The sequence below is a fragment of the Zea mays genome, chromosome 4 (genome assembly GCF_902167145.1).
Source record: "Zea mays cultivar B73 chromosome 4, Zm-B73-REFERENCE-NAM-5.0, whole genome shotgun sequence".
Classification (NCBI taxonomy): Eukaryota; Viridiplantae; Streptophyta; class Magnoliopsida; order Poales; family Poaceae; genus Zea; species Zea mays.
Window position 1 is genome coordinate 243207762 of NC_050099.1, and position 17511 is coordinate 243225272.

At 42.7% G+C, this 17511-nt stretch overlaps 2 protein-coding genes and 1 long non-coding RNA gene across 4 annotated transcripts; 2 read left to right on the forward strand and 1 right to left on the reverse strand.

Annotated features, from left to right (window-relative positions):
* The first annotated feature begins 2201 nt into the window (after positions 1-2201).
* Positions 2202-2690, forward strand: LOC109945649 (uncharacterized). The gene is made up of 2 exons (XR_002268923.3): positions 2202-2290; positions 2647-2690. It is a non-coding gene; the product is annotated as an uncharacterized lncRNA (long non-coding RNA).
* A 6026-nt stretch (positions 2691-8716) lies between these two features.
* LOC100278022 (uncharacterized) lies at positions 8717-10872 on the reverse strand. Of its 2 annotated transcripts, XM_008681681.4 has the most exons (6): positions 10498-10773; positions 10145-10197; positions 9485-9667; positions 9308-9388; positions 9079-9227; positions 8717-9001 (listed from the first exon to the last, which is right to left on the reverse strand). In XM_008681681.4, exons 1-6 carry the CDS (start codon positions 10549-10551, stop codon positions 8946-8948), a joined length of 576 nt encoding a protein of 191 aa, XP_008679903.1. In that variant the 5' UTR covers positions 10552-10773; the 3' UTR covers positions 8717-8945. The 2 variants fall into 2 exon arrangements, with proteins under 2 accessions (XP_008679903.1, XP_008679904.1); XM_008681682.4 differs by having other exon boundaries at positions 8717-9227; positions 10498-10872.
* Positions 10873-15012: 4140 nt separating this feature from the next.
* On the forward strand, positions 15013-16876 carry LOC100216921 (putative protein kinase superfamily protein). Its single transcript, NM_001347690.1, has 4 exons — positions 15013-15245; positions 15341-15503; positions 15682-15944; positions 16059-16876. Exons 1-4 carry the CDS (start codon positions 15211-15213, stop codon positions 16729-16731), a joined length of 1134 nt encoding a protein of 377 aa, NP_001334619.1. The 5' UTR covers positions 15013-15210; the 3' UTR covers positions 16732-16876.
* The last annotated feature ends 635 nt before the right edge of the window (positions 16877-17511 follow it).

Consider the following 17511-nt stretch of genomic DNA (forward strand, 5'->3'; position numbering starts at 1 on the left):
TTAAACTGGGAATAAAAAAAGTAAACGAAATATAAATTGGAACGGAGGAATTATATATCATAAATGTTAGTATTTCTTTTTATATAAATTTGATCAAAGTTGGGAAAAAATATTTTCTGAAGAGTAAGAACGATACTCTATGTGTGCTACCTGATGTCAACGGCCAGGGCATTTTCTGCGTGCGGTTTGCGTGAGGCCATCGCATCCATTCAGTTGAGCATGCGTATGGGTGGATATCGAGCCAGCTCGACTCGTTATGGCTCGACTCGTTATGGCTCGATACTGTAATGAGCCAGCTTGACTCGGCTCATTATACTAACGAGCTAAACATCTGACTTAGCTCGGCTCGTTAGGAAGCTCGAGCCAGCTCGTTAGGCTCACGAGCCACACAACTAAATACAAAGATCTATGTACATAAATATATATATAACCGAAAAATCATATTTTAAGTGTTTAACACTACAAACCCAAAACCTTTATAATATTATTATCATATCATCATCCTATCTTCTAACTTTTAATATTAAATTAAATAACCAAATATATATTAACTTACAGATTTACAAAGCCTTATTATAATAAGATAGCAACAAGCACCATTATAAAGCAATTCATCATCCATTCCACAAACATGTAACATGTCATTGCACAACACTAACATCATATGCTGCTAGAAACAAAGTTCACAAAACCATAACCAATAATCAAATATTAAATATGCAATGTAGGTATGTAGCCTGCAATAATGCAAATATTTAAGCACATGACACATCCACATATGTCCATATCACAGATCATAACTACGAGAAAACAAGACTATGAAAGATGAGACGACACCAACGACTAGACAAACTTGTGTTGTGCCTTGGCTCGTTTGGCTCGCGAGCTAGCTCACGAGCTAACCCAAGCTAGCTCATTAGAGAACCGAGCTAGAATGCTAACTTGACTCGCTACAAAATTAAAATGAGTCGAGTCGAGCCGAGCTATTAACGAGCCGAGTCGAGCGAGTTATCGAGCCACGAGTATTTCGTCCAGCCCTAAGCATGCGCAATCACGGGAGGTTGGTGATCCCTCCCATCGAAAACCGACAAGGTACGAGGTGCGAACCACCGGCCACTGGTCACGCGATGTACTCAGCCACTCAGGAAAGATATGACCCGTTCGAGCCTTCGAGGCAAGGCTATAGGTGTACATTTGGGCCGGGCCTGGTGGGCTGGTCCGAAGCACGGAAAAAAAAGCACGGCCCAGGCACGGCACGGCCCGAAATAATTTAGTGCCGGGCCGGCACGGCCCGTTATATCGGGCCGGGTTTGGGCCGAGGTCACGGCTCATAGGCGGGCACGAGCACGACCCGTTTAAGGCAGGCACGAAATGACCCATATAGAGGCACGAAAAGGCCCATATCTATACTATACTTAAAGCACCAGTTTCAACGGTCGTCGTGCGTCAATATTTTGCAAAAAGATCCTTCCACTTTTTCCAAATCAACCCGCGCTCACATCTGCGCCCTCCGATCCGCTACATCCTGGACGCATTGCAACCTCTGCGCAACAACCCCGTTCACTCTGTGTCCCTATCTGCTACATCCTAGGAGCTCCGTGTCCCAAGCCCAGCATGCATGCAATCCGCTGTGGATATGGATGATTGCCGGCGCCAGCCTGCGTCCTCATCCACGCGCAATGGCCGGAGCCCCCGCGCCGCTCGGGTGGGGGCGGGTGGTGTAGTGCACGCGACGCACGCGGCACCCTCGGCTCGCCGTTCACAATAAAATACAGCCACGCCTGCGCATCCCTCGTCCTTGTCTCTCTCTCACAGCTGCTTTCTTCCTTCCTGTTCCTACTCGTCGCCTCTCGAAAGCCAGGAGGACCCTCGCCTCCCCCTCCGCGCGCGCGTGGCAGCTATGGCGATGGACGACCTCGCGGGCACCTCCTCCTCTTCCATGGCGGCGACTGCCTCCTCCGACCCCTCGTACGACTGGCAGACGATGTTGTACCCCAAGCGCAACCGCAAGCAGGCGCAGCCGCCCCACGCCACGGCGCTCGATCTGGCGCTGCAGTCCAACGGTACCGCGCGCTGCAGCAGCAGCTCACTCCAGGGCGGCCGACCTCGACGACGCGCGGATCGCCGCTGCCACGGGCGTCGCCTACTCCGACGACGACGACTCTGACGAGGCTGCTGCAGTGCTGCCCCGCGGCAGGAGGGAGAGGTCAAGAAGCCGAAGGTGATGGTCGCCGAGGCCGCCGTCCTGATCGACGCCGAGAACCTCGCAGCGCACCTCTTCGAGATCTCGGTAAGGCCGCGTCAAACCTCTCGTCCCCGTCGAATTCCTGTTAAAAAACGAGATCTTGTGATGATGGTCCAGATCAAGGTTTTGTCCGTCTTTTTACGGATCGGGTCTGGGTAGGGTTTAGCGATGGATCTCGCTGGAATTGATGAAACTCCGACGAAATACTAGGACGTACCGGGTTCGGATCAAGTTGAACCAAAATTCTATCCCATATAGTACTGTTGTCTTGCCTGAAAGTCGGATCTTAAGATGTAAAGATGGATCTCGGGGAGCTCTGGGTTTTGGTGTTAGGATTAGCCTGCAAAAGGTTGGTACACTTTCTGTTGTGTATGTATATTCTGATTATTTGTTCTGTGCAGGCATCGTACGAGAATCAACAGGACATTCAGCTCATGAGGTTTGCTGATTACTTTGGCTGAGCATTTGCAGTTGTGACTCTATGAGCGGCTGAGCGCATCTCAATTTCCATGGGCAAAGATGTTCAAAGAATCTACAGTGTCCAAGATGGTTGATGTGAGTTATCATATCACTAGATATTGTTCTGGATTCTATTTATGCATGTCATCATTTTTTCAGACTGCTTAGATGCAATTGCTGTCTGTAGGAGGTCTATTTTTTTAATGTTATAGACTGAGGCCCCAATACCATAAGAACTATTTTTTAATTAGGTATCAGCTAATTAAAATAATTCAATTTCTCATGGAAAAACTTGAGCGGTAAAAATAGAAGTAAGACAGAAGCAAGAACCTAGACAGCGGGACTATCGTCGTAAGATAATCACGCTCGCGGGTGCGGCGTGCCCTAGCGTTCAAGTTCAGTATTGCCTTGTGTTGCTTGTCTGTGGGATGCAACCTGCCAAGCTGCCTATCGGTTGCCCTGCTCAACCCCCCTCAGCAATTGCCTAGCCATCAATGTGATGATTATAATGTGATGCTTGATATGATGAAGAGAACGGTACTGAATGTGGGGTTTGCACATTGAATCCAGGTGGCTGATTTTTGGTAATGCATCCACTATCCATTATAAAACATGATGAGTAGGCAAGTGTTCATGTTTAAGAAACGTGTGCATTGAGTGCAGTGAGAATAATCCACATTGTCTTCCAAAACAATTGACACCCTATTTGTACTGAGTAGCTTTTTTCTGAGATAAGGGGATCTTATGAAGCGGATCCACAAGCTGCAATCACCAAGTTTTTCTGGCTGCACCGGCTACATCTGCATATCGCGATATTTATATAGACAACTGGTTTACTGCACTAGCAAATGGTTAATTTAGTAAAGATGGCAAAGAAGAATTTAATGAAGTTTAACCTATAACCTAGGTGAAGCGCCACTATTCTTGCGTGTGTCCTTGCTAATTTCTTGCTTTGTGGAAACTAACTTAGTATTACCAGTAGATGTATTATTTGGCTGTTCCTGAAAGTAATCATCAAGCATTGTTTTTTTAACCTCTTCAGAAGATATGGATAGTTTTTTTGGTTCAAAGCGTTGTTTGTATAAAATTCATAAGAGCTCACAGATCATATCCCTGCTATTTCTTACAAATCATATTTTATACAGGTTTTATCAACTAAAATATCAACGTCTATTAGGAACTTGAAAACCCAGACTTCTGAATTAGACCTATGAGCTTCAACATACATACCTGAGGTTTTGCCTCTTGTCTGACTTTCGAGGCAATAGATTTTTTATTTGGTTCAGATATGGTGCTTCCTCCATTACTTTTGTCACTATCAATACTGGAGTTGATACTGGTAATTTTCCCGTTATTGCTTGATACCCCAAGCATGTAACGGGAAGCAACAACTGTCTTCTGCTCTTCGATAATTACCTTCCTCTGCAAATTTTCCTTTTCACTTTCAGACATATCAGCTGACTTGGAAGTCCTCCATTGATGATCCGGTGCTTCCGTAATCCCAAAGGGAGTTGACATTTGCATCAAATCCTTTGGGTTTTCAATGCAAGGGTTCCTTCCTGGAACTGGGTGGACCCCCTACAAGAACTGGGACAGGGATACTTGACTGCACCTTCTCAACATATATGAACTGTTCGAGTTGTAGTTTGTTTGACAAGATGAGTTCGTTGTCCTCCTTGGACAATGAAACATATGTTGAGTGTGAAGAATCTGAAACTCTGATGAAGAAACCATGGTCTAGCCAAAGTTCTGAACCAGTGATTGCAGGGACTATGCTAATAACTTGGAGAAGTATGGACCGGTATTCTCCACATACTTTCACATCTGAGTTAATATTTTTAAGAACCTTTAATAGTATTCCTGGAGTAAGAGATGCCATTATCTTTGAGCCAGCTTATTCTTTTCCTCTGAAAGAAACAGAAAGTAATGGGAGTTAATTGTAAGTCCATTATCCACCACATGTGGATTAATATGTCTTCGTAATGGTGGTCCAGTTTAAAGAAGTCCATTATCGGACCACGGTTGTTTATATAGACAGCTGGTCTTGAATTATTTCCAGCTTCATTGTACTTGCACAACAAAATAAGGTACTACTTAACTGAGAAACACTACTTCTAGCCACACTAGGATTATTCAAAACCAGCTTGTGGCACTTATTTGTTTGTTGATTGGATCCAAGTTTTGTAGCAGTCAAGTCATTAGATCTGGTTTAGCTACCTGTTCACTTAATGAAGAATCATCTAGATTAAACGTGATCTATATTGTTTTCTGGTGAGTTGGGGATACAAGTGAACTGTTGAAGTGCCCGAATTTTAAAATAGCAGTCTGTGTTAAAACTCAACAATGTTGATGGATTATAGCTAGACATAGACAGAGGCATTGGTATGTTTGCATGTTCTTAGTGATAATCTTAAGGTTCGGCACCATGAGTACACTTCACATATTTATACATAAGTTATTATGATATTATATGTTTCCGTTGCAACGCACGGGCACTCACCTAGTATTTATTAAAACCACACTTCATTTCACACTTTCATGTACTTGATAAATAACATAAAGCTAGAGATAATGCTAGTTAGATGTTTTTTAGCTTTGAATTAGAGTGTGTGATGTAATTTTGCTTTTGTTATGAACATTAGACAATAAACTGAACTTACGAATTTTGTATAGAGTTGATTATACTCTTTTTTCTTCTAACAAAATGATTTATAAACGAGGTAGTCATTGCATAGTTGTGGTAACTTTAATACAAATACTAAGTTTGATTTTGTTCAAATTTATTTGTCTTATCTTTTATTTGTTTTATTTTTTTGAATTTAGGGCTCTAATGTGAATTTTGGGCTAAAAATTGAATTTCGGGCCTAAAATTGAATTTCGGGCCGTAATGTGAATTTCAGGCTTTTATAATTTCGGGCCGCCCGAAATGAGCCCGGCACGTTTAAGCAATTACGGGCCGGGCCGTGGGCCGAGGGCTAGGCCCATGGGCCGGCCCGGCACGGCCCGAAATTCAAACGGGCCGGGCCGGGCCGAAATTCAAACATTACGGGCCTTTTCGGGCTTGGGCCGGGCCGGGCCGGGCGGCCCGAATGTACACCTATAGGCAAGGCCGGTCCTGACATTTCGGGGGGCCCAAGCGAAAATTTACATAGAGACCCTATACGAAAGTTTAAGTCTGCTATTTTCAACTTTTAAATAATATCTAAAAAATAAAATAAGTTGATGATTTACATAATTTTATTCAAAATAATATGACTGGAGACACTGTTACATTATTTTATTAGTCGTAAAATTATACAAATTATGTAATATAACTCTGTATTTGTTTTAACTTTTGAGAGAGTATTTTACTTTTAATTTGTCAAACTAGCATAAATTTTAAAATGCACAGTAAACCAAATCTAAATACATTAGAGCAAATTTTCTGAAAACAAAGTTCAGCAAACTAAACTAGGATTAAGCAATGTAGGTTATTAGGATCCGCCCTCCGATAGGCTAGAATTAAGCAACGCGACGGGCACAGATGTACAACACCTTCCGTCCTTTCCACGTCAATTTTCGTATTGTCATCAAGCAGACTGTTGCGCGACCTCGAAGAGACCAGAAAATCAAAGAGACACAACAAAAAATGAGAAAATAAATTTATCTGTAACGTATATGTATTTAAATATAAGATAGATAAATGCAGGTCCTACGGACTTTGGGGGCCTGAGCGGTCGCATACCCTACACACCCTCAGGGTCGGCCCTGCTTCGAGGGCAATTGTCGTACTCCCGCCATCACAAACGAAAGCTGTCTAGATATTTTTGTGCAAGTCGTTTTCTTGTTTTTAATCAGATTTATGATAAACACTAAAAAATATTTATATCTCTAAATAAATCAAATAATGTGTTTAACGATCAATCTTATGGTACTTATTACTCCGTTCTAAGTTATAATTTGTTTGACTTTTTTATGCCAAATTTGATCGGCTTGTTTTTTTTGCGAAAAATAAAAAAAATTCAAAGTCATACTTAAATATATTATATGTTAAATAATATCACAGTAAAAATCAACAATGATTATAAAATATTTTAAATAAGACGAGCACAGTCAAATTTAGTGTAAAAAAGTTAAACGAATTATAAATTAAAACGGATGAAGTATATATCATAAACGTTAGTATTTCTTTTTATATAAATTTGACCAAAGTTGGGAAAAAATATTTTCTGAACAGTAAGAACGACACTCTGAGGGTGTTTGGTTTGTAGGGACTAATGTTTAGTCCCTACATTTTATTCCATTTTAGTTTCAAAATTATCAAATATAGAAACTAAAACTTTATTTTAGTTTCTATATTTAGCAATTTATACACTAAAAAGGAATAAAATAAAGAGACTAAACATTAGTCCATAGAAACCAAACACCCCCTCTATGTGTGCTAGCTGATGTCAACGGCCAGGGCTTTGGTAATGGTAGCCACACACGGAAGCAGCTAACCTCGAACCAATGACTGTTTTTATTTATTTATTTATTTATTTGACGTTACAGAAAACATATGTTTTCCTGTTTGACACCCCCAAACCCGATTCTTTTCCATCTGACACTTGGGTCCCACTTTAGAGCTCTAACGAGTTAACGACAGTAGTAAGTCCCACACGAAAAAGACCAGTTTGCCCTGATGTTTATTTTCGGTCATAATAATAGTGTTCCCTTTTGCTAGCAAAGTCGGTTCAAGTACTCGGTAGTGTGCCCCTCGTTTCTTCGCGAGGAGATGAATAAGAGACAAATAACAAAACGAAATATCATGTGGCAAACCACATACCCACTATTGTTAAATATATGGAACCGTATCAAAAACGTATTTTTGATCATTTGATTTTTGAAAAGGACTTGACTAATTTTATACATAAAAAGCTGAGGCGCAAACTCAAACTAGAAAAATCATAAAAAATGACAAATCCGATGTTCCTGCGTGCTAAAAGACAAAATCTAGAAATTTTGTCACATGAACCTAAAATTTGTCAATTTTCGTACAATAATGCTGTGGTCTATATCTATGCGGATGACCAACCCCTGTAAGCACGTCCCGCACCCTAGAAAAAAGAGAGTACATTACACCACTACAGTATTTCTAAACTATAATGAATCATTCTTATCTCCAAGCTACAAAGTTTTATACACAGAATTGTCTACCTATAGCCCTTTGTTGCAATGGATGTTGAGCCACGTCTTATGAAACCACAGTATCAGTGTACTAAGGCCGTTTTTGAATACGCTACAGTTAATAGTTACTGATTGTTAAACTTAGCCAAATACATCCAAATAGTCCGCCAATATTTCAGTTATGAGCTATTTTTAGTAAGTTATCTAATACTCTCTCGGTACCAAAATAAAATTCGTTTTATTTTCTCATGAAATTCATACAATACAATATTTAATGTATGTGTTCTATATATGTGTCTAAATTCATCATCATCTAATCAAATATAGACATAAAAATTAAGAGGTAAACGAATTTTATTTTGGAACGGAAGGAGTAGTTAACTAGCTATTTGTTAGCTAGCTAATTTCACTAGCAATTTTTTAGACAACTAACTATTAGCTCTATACCTCTACCTCTAGTGCATTCAGACACCCTTGAGACTGGCAACATACACCCTCAGGCTTGAGTTCATACGGAATCACTCCTCTAATCTATTGCCCTAATCTTATTTATTTTACTGTATTTCATTTTTAATGTTGGAGCTCTGCATTGTTCTGATCAACCACAATATCTTCGTAACACATACAATCTTTTTGGAATACAGAAATCCTATTTCACACGTCCTTGTACAAACAGAACAGACGTACTGTGATTAGGAAGAATAAAAATTAGGAATGCTGTCCTTATTTAGGGCGAGTTTGGGAACACCGTTTTTCCAATGGATTACAATTTTCACAGGGGAAAATGAACTAATTCTCCATAGGAAAATGAAAATCCCTTGTGTTTCCAAACTAACCTTAAAAAGATACAAATGCACCCAACAGAGCACAGGTAAAACATCTCCAGACGAATGGTAATAGAAAGAGTATACAACAAGTCAACACGACAACCCTCTGATAGTCTGATACAAGAAGTGCCACATGGCTATCAAAATTTGGAGATCTTTCAGAGTTTTCTTCAGAAATTTGCAGCGCAAATCCACAAAAATAGATAACTAAAACTCACACGTGTGCTAATCATCACACTTCCACACCAAAGGATATACTGCATCACATCTCACGTGCCAGATCGATTCCATTCAAATACATCGGTCCAAAGTATCTCGACCATATCTGCTGTTGAGATGATGGTCTAAACACATACTCTGAAAAATGTGCTATCCTACCACACGGTTAACTTAGAAAATTACCTTTCGAAGATAGGAGACGCAAAGCCTTACTGGCATTCTTCAAAACTGCATTTGATCTCGGAACCTGTTTTTTCCTTTGCTCCAAGAAATCAAGGGCGTTCTTCACGTGCTGTGTTGACCGGACATCTTTCAGCAGAATAGTTTCAGGCCTGATAAACGTAGCAACCACTGGCATAAGTATCTATCATTTCACAAACTTAATGTTTCATGACAGGAACTTTAAACATACCCAGCAGTTTTCATCCTCTTCTTCCTTTTCTGGACCTTCTGCTTTACATTTTCTTCCTCAGAATCTGATGCGAAGGTTTGCCTGAGTGTAAGATGGAAGACAAAGTAGCCAATGAAGTCCCAAGTCAAAAACAAAAGATTTTAATATAAATCGATAGAGCAAGAGAAGTGCACATACTTCTCACGAGCTGCTAGAATTTCAATTACACTAGTGGGGAGCATTCCAGGCATAGTATCTGTCTCCTCGCTTTGTTTGGTACCTTCATCTTCTACTACTTCCTTTGGTGCCTTCTTATCTGGTTTAGAGGATGTTCTTCGTTGGGCCCAGCGTTTCCTCCGCTCCTTTCCTTCCCGTGTTACTCTGGAAGGGCACATCCCACATGACAATATGGCACTATTATCTCCACGATACAAAAAACAGATAATAAAAAAATTATAGCAGCCTGGTGACCTCAAGAAAACAAGACTCAGATTGGAACATCTAAAACAAAAAAGTGTAAATGTTGAAAGCTCTACATTTAGGCATAAACATTACAATGAGATAATTTTTCCTGATTATCGAGCATCTCAGCATCATTTGATTACGGTACAAAACGAAAATAGTAATGGCACTTGCATCTACTGAAACCAAGAGAATGAATAAGTGTAGACACAGAACCGAGCAAGAAATCTAGCATAGTCCACAAGACAAAACTAGTCTCCATAGCAAGCATCAATTGGCAACTACTACTCACGTGCATTCTACAGAAACAAGAACAGTTCAACGTAGCACATTGGGCAGCAGAGGGCCCAGGTCCATCCAGTCAGCTGAGCTGTAAAGTTTGCATAAGAAACACACCTGATGGCACTATCCTTCTCAACTTGACTGATCTCTTCGTGCTTCTCAACACCCTAAAAGACGATAACAAGGCTCAGTACCTTTTGCATATCTCAACATAGAGCTTGAAGCGTGAAGAAGAAACAATATGACCGGCAAGGCTAAAAAGGCCAACAGCTCTAATCCAACCAAAAAATAAAATAGTTCTCGGTCAACCAAATCGACGGCACAGAGCTGTAGAATCCTCTTACGGGGCTATCTGCGCGTCCACCCCACCTACCGTCTGCTTGTGCGGAATACACAGGCGAACCGTACCTAATCGTGAATCTACCTCCCGTAGGGTCGGGTCCTGGAGGGGAGAGGACTAGACGTACCTGGACGGCGGTGAGCTCCTCGGGAGCGCCGTCGGAATCGCTTCCGCTGTCCATTTGAGCCGGCTCCTGCCTCTTTCCCCTCTTTTCTTTCGCCGGATTTGAGCGCCGGGAGCTTCCACCGGAGGAACAGGAACCCCACCGCCGCCGGAGGGTTTTTACTTTTTAAGCGTTGAGCCGTTGACACAACGGAAGAGAGGAGACCGAACTCCGAGGCCTTTGAGCGGGGTATATGTGCTGGGCTTTGAAATTTTGTCGAAAGATGGGTTTTAAGCATTTGGCACACGCAGATTTGAGCCTGTTGGGCCTATTTTAGATGCGGCTTGACTGAAAGCCACTTTCAGCCTCATCTTTAAAAAGAAAGAAAGAGCGAAAGCCACTTTTGGCCTTTGACAGTTGACATACTTATGGATATCCTAACGGGATAGGTTCATGAGATGACTCAAGACATGACACTCTCTTTTATAAATAATATATGATACCGTTGAATTTTTTAAAAACATTTAATCACTCATCTGATTTAATTTGTATTATCATTTAAAATAGTTTATGCTTGACTTAAATTAATATATTTTTGAATAAATATTTTAAATAAAACGAGTGATCAAAGTTTTTTAAAAAAACAACGTCGTATATTTATAACCAGAGGTAGTATTTAGTTTGGCAATCCGGCATGGTTGATATCAGACCCATGCGGACCTGGCCCGCTTGTCGCGCCATGTTTAGGCTAAAGGTATGGTAGAGCAGGTTAGCCCGTGCATAGCCCATTTGAAACCTTCCTTCTGACGGGATCCACTCCACCGCCTCATCTCTACAAACTTATTGTTGTATCATTAGGACGAGATAGATTAATCATATAAATATATAATCTCTCATATTTTGAGTGGAGTTAAAATAATTTGGCCTACGCCATGGGTCATGATCTGGGCGTGTCTTTGCCCCTGTATTAGGAAGCTCGGATGGCACCGTACTCTCTAATCTGTTTATGTCAACAGGACATACACTAATCAGAGTTGTAGAATCCTCATAAGGCTGGTTTGGTGATCAGGAATTATGAGGGGATCTAAGCGTGCGTTTGGTTGGAGAGTCAAATAGAATAGAGTGGCTTCATTCCAATATTTGAGAATGGAGCGGTTCTATTTTGTGTTTGACAAAAAGAACAGAGCCGTTTCATTTTTTTTGTTTGGTTGAAGAGTAGAATATAGCGAAACCGTTTCATTCTTTGTTTGTTTGTTTCGAGAGTCGTATGAGTGTTAGAGGGGAGGAGAGGAGGGAGAGCGCTCACGTCCGGGAGAACGCTCGCATCCGGTCATTTTTGTGGAGCGGGAGCGTTCCAACTACTTATAGTAAATTTCCATACGAAGATACATGAGCCGCTCCACTCTTATTTTGTTGGAAACCAAACGTCCAGAAAATTAGAATGAAACTACTCTATTCTTCCCTGCTACTCAACCAAACACATCATAAGATTCTTCGTTCATAGATTCTCTCGTGATCTCTGATCACCAAATTAGTCTTTACGGGGCTAACCTGTGGAAATATTGACTTCAAAATGCCATCACTGCCGGGCATTTGGTTGTAACTAGGGTGGTCGAAGTTGAAGGCGTCCCGTGAACTTCACCGTGTATGGCATGATGTATCATTGACCCAGTGGGTTTATTCCATTGAGATTAGTACATCACCGTGTTTAATGACAAACCACATGATTGCATTGGATCCTGATTATTTGGTAACTATGGGCGTCGCTGTCAGACGACAAAGCGTTCAGCGTGGCACCATCGGCTGTCATATATGTTCTGCTATGTGTCGGTGTAATCATGTCACGAGCAGGGGAGGTTAGAACAGGTCAACACTTGCAGCCGGAGCTTCCAAATCATTTCGTGGTCGCTCTGTGGCAGTGTTTGTGCTTGTAGCGCCTAACTTTGATGGGCCCGGCAAGGGCTCTTCGTAGTACTGTTAATTATTGCTGATAGTGATGCCGAAGGCTGGATGTAGGTCCTATTTATATCCTTGTGGCAAACACTTTGCCGACTAATTTTAGCACATTAATCTCTAAACAGACCGGCTAACAAATTTTCTAATTGGTTAGTAAAGGGTTGACAATTCGTTTGCTTATATCTATTTGACCTTACTAATAGATGTTAATATAAATCGTATTAAGAGAAAAAATATATATTAGTCAAGTCTCTAAACATATCTAACCAATTCTTGCTAGCTAATTATTTGTTGATTAATTATTAGCCACCGACAAACAATAAGTCAGGAGGATACAAATAGGTGCTATTCTCTTTTTGTTGATTAATTATTAGCCACTGACAAACATCTATTAATTTGTTGATTAATTATTAACCATTGTGTGGGACAGTTGCTTCCTTTTTGTTGTTATTCTCTTTAATCTTTTGCTTTGCGCGGGCAAAGGCGGATTAACGAGGAAAGGCGGTATGAACTAGTTAAATTACCTATGTTAGGTTATGCTTGCTCTTCACGCCATAATCAACTGTTACAATTTTCTTTTCTTTTTTGTGGGAACTCGACTTGCAGATATAGATAGATAAAAGCAAAAGCTTTTAATGAGTGAGTTGGACCTTCTAAAATACGTTAGAGCATCTTAAAGAGTCTTTTTTTCGTCTAAATTGGAGAGCCATTTATATTAAAACTACTTTCTATATCTTTTCAATATCCAACGGCCTTTCTCTATTTAGGTGTAGGTTAAAATTAGAGACTAATTCGAACTTTTTCTTCCTCTTCTTCTATCTATACGTAACTACATGCCTGTTTGGTTTGATGCCTAAGTTGCCACACTTTGCCTAACTTTTCTGCCTAAGGTTAGTTATTCAATTTGAACGACTAACCTTAGGTAAAATGTGGCACATCGAGAAGGTGGTCAAAACGCAAACCATAAACCATACTAGTAGCATTATTATGGCCTGTAACTACCTGCTTTGGCGAATCAATTCATCGTGTATAGGGCTGGAAATGGATGTCTGGATATTCGAATTATCCGTATTCGTATTCGCTAAAACTGCTAATATGGATATCCGTATCCGTATTCGATTTTAATATAGATGTCAAATGGATGTATTCGAATTCGATTTATAGTACTTTTCTCTATCCGATTCCATATTCGTATTCGAAAAAACCATAAAACATTCGATACTATCCGTATTCGTGAAAAAAATATGTTTCATGAAACCTTTTAAAACTTAACTTTATCACTAATTACTAATTCAAATTGATTTTAAGATTAATAATATACTGAAAAAATGATACATATCATTTTAGATATTAAAAATTATTTATATGATATATAAATAAATATATCAACCTTATATTTCTAGTGATATTCAATACTAAAATCCAACAGGTTTCATAAACATTTAATTATAACTCTCAACTTTATCTATATAATGAACACATCTCAATAAAGTTCTATAAACATTCAACTATCACTCTCCACTTACAATATAAAGATAAATTTCTTAATGTTTTCATTTAAGTTTTGGTATACACATTTATATAGGACATTCATTCATTTTAGAACGGAAAATTTGTTTTTATTGGTACATTTACTTTTTTATATCAATTATAATTTACTTATATTTGTACAAATGTCACTTATTAAATATCACGTGTTGTTGTTTATCTTTTGTTACATGCTTCGATAGTTTAAAAATATTATTTATATAGTTTTGTTGACTTGGATATGAAGGATCACAAGAAATCTATTTTATTTTAAGTTTGTTTTGACTATCTATAAACTTGTACTTAAATTAAATACACATATACATATGTTAAATTTCAGAATATAATGTTTGAGTTGAATTGAGTAAATATCCGAATAAAAATTCGAATTCAACTATCCGTTTTGTATTCGTATCCGAAGATATTTGAATTCGTATCCGAATTCGAACAAAAATATGGTAAACTATGACATTCATATTCGTATCCGTGCGTATTCGATCCGTTTCCACCCCTAATCGTGTATCCGCCCGGACCGCGAACAAGAAAAAAATTCCCGACCAGGTGGCTCGTTGAGAATGTCAAGGAAAGCAAGCGGTTCACGAGTCCGTGAAGAACTCACATGAATTGTGTCACATAGCAGTTCATACGAACAGTATAATAAACACTAGTGTACACGCCCACAACAATTTGTACTTATCTCAGCCAAGTCGTCACCGGGGATCCTTCCTTTTTTTCTCATTTTGGTCAAACGTAGCCATCGCCCACCAGCAGCCAGCGTTCTAAAATCTAAAGACACCCTGCGGGGCCCGCCACGCCGGTGCCAGTTCACCCCGCGTGGCCCGCACGTCAGTGGTCGTTTGGACCCCGGACGTCACCTGCCGAGTGACGTTACCCCCGCCGGTTCAGAGCGGACCGTTACTGCGACCGGTTCAAAACCAGCCAGCCACGCGGCGCCACGTGGGCGCGGTGGCTCGGGAGCCCGCGGGTGAGCGGACCGCGCCCCGGCTGCCTGTCGCTGAGCCTGGCTTAGTGGCTTTGCTTGCGTACGATAGTGGGGAAGCGGTGGTGCGCTCGTCAGCCGATGAGCCGACACACACACAGACACAGCACAGGACACACGGCCCCCGGTTTCTCCCCGTTGCTGCTGTCCCGCCGGCGTCCAGTCTCGGCGGGGCTCTAGCTGGGGACGCGCCGGCTCGCGCTGTGACCTGGGAGCTCTGGACTCTGGAGGCGCTGCAGGCGGTCGGGCGGGCGATGGGGTGGGCTTCCTGCTGCAAGCGGTCTGACGGGTGAGTGGGTGCCGGCGAATTCCTTGTCTTGCGATTAAGGTCTCGGTGCGGGCAATTGATTTTGTGTGGGGTTTTCTTGTTGGGTGGGTTGTTAGGGCTGAACCTGGCAGGAGGAGGAGGAAGAAGAAGGACACGGCGTGGCGGATCTTCTCACTCAAGGAGCTCCAGTCAGCGACGAACAATTTCAATTACGACAACAAGCTCGGCGAGGGCGGGTTCGGCAGTGTGTACTGGGGCCAGCTCTGGGACGGATCACAGGTGCGGTGCGGTCTTTTCTCTTCAATCTCTGTGTTTCGATCAGTCCCAGTTTCTCAAAGGGACGATCCCCTCATGTTAATTCCATCCACTCTTCACCCCAGCATGGATCAATATCATATCCTCTGTAACTCACCACTCTCTCATCAGTCATCACTCTCTCTTTAACGCCGCGAAACAGATCGCCGTGAAGAGGCTCAAGAGCTGGAGCAACAAGGCCGAAACGGAGTTCGCTGTCGAGGTGGAGGTTCTGGCACGCGTGCGGCACAGGAGCCTTCTAAGCCTGCGCGGGTACTGCGCCGAAGGCCAGGAGCGCCTGATAGTCTACGATTACATGCCGAACCTGAGCATACACTCTCAGCTCCATGGGCAGCACGCGGCGGAGTGCAACCTCAGCTGGGAGAGGAGGATGAGGATCGCTGTGGACTCCGCGGAAGGGATCGCGTGAGTCAATTCGTGCTCTCATCTCACCAAAACTCCAGCGACCATCTTCTTACTTACTTACTAATCCAATTCAGAACTTGTTCCAACTAACCCAACCTTTGGGGCCTTTGGCAGCTACCTGCACCACAGCGCGACGCCGCACATCATCCACAGAGACGTGAAGGCGAGCAACGTGCTCCTGGACGCCGACTTCCAGGCGCGGGTCGCCGACTTCGGCTTCGCCAAGCTGGTCCCGGACGGCGCGACGCACGTCACCACCAAGGTGAAAGGCACGCTGGGCTACCTGGCGCCGGAGTACGCGATGCTCGGGAAGGCCTCCGAGAGCTGCGACGTCTTCAGCTTCGGGGTCACGCTGCTGGAGCTGGCCAGCGGGAGGAGGCCCGTGGAGAAGCTGAGCCCCACCGCCGCCGCGAAGCAGACCGTGACGGAGTGGGCGCTCCCGCTGGCCCGCGCCAGGAGGTTCGGCGAGATCGCCGACCCCAAGCTCGGCGGCGGATTCGTCGAGGAGGAGCTCAAGCGGGTGGTGCTCGTCGGGCTCGTCTGCGCCCAGGACAGGCCGGAGCTTCGGCCCACGATGTCTGAGGTCGTCCAGCTGCTCAAGGGAGAGTCTGCTGAGAAGCTCGACAGCCTGGAGAACGACTGCCTGTTCAAGCCTGGTGGTGGCTCGTTCCAGGGCTCGGACTGCGTCGGCGAGGGCGAGGGCGAGGGCGAGGGGAGGAGCCCCGGAGCAGATGGAGGGATACAGGAGGCAGTTGATTCGAGCGAGACAGTTTCCTCAGCAAGCTAGTGTGTGGTATTGGCAGTAGCTGGTTCCTCAGCAAGACAGCAGCTCCCTGCCTCTGGGAGAAACGTGTGTTGATCAGTGTATTTTTTGTGTGGTTAATCCTTGCTATTAGCGAGTTAATTCGGGAGTTTCATTGCCCAGTTCTCCTATGTGACTGTCATCTCTTCGTGTTGGCATGGTTCTATCTTCTATGGTTCCAGATGTTCACTGCACTGGTGTTAGCGTTTCGCTACTTCAGTGCATCAATGGTTTTGTGTGCAAGTCCGTAATAATACATTTTTGAGGTTTTCATCATGCAAGGTTCATTTCTTCGAGCACGAGTACTGCAATGAAGTTTTCAGACAAAACAGTCACCAGTGCAGTGAACTAGAATTTTGCAATCATGGCACCGCCAACGGCAGGCTTCAGAAACATGGCACGCCCATCGCGACAACTGCATTCGTGGCATTATAATTCTACCCGATTTGAACATTTAGCATCGGACCCTGTTAATGGTCATTAGCTCATGTCATATTCTCCCAGTGCCCTCGTGTCGTTTCTTACCTGGACGCCGTTACTCCCTCCCTGGGCGCTGTTACTCCCCGAGGCGAGCGTTCTCTTCTGTTCTTCTTCAGTGTCTGTGTTCTTCGACTGACCGTCGTCTTCCTCGCTCCTTCCTCCCTCGTATCTGTTCCTCGCGCCGTTTCTTACCTGGGCGCTGAAATGGAAATAGGCTCAAACCTTTTCCTAAATGATTTTGGTGGTTGAATTGTCCAACACAAATAATTGGACTAACTAGTTTGC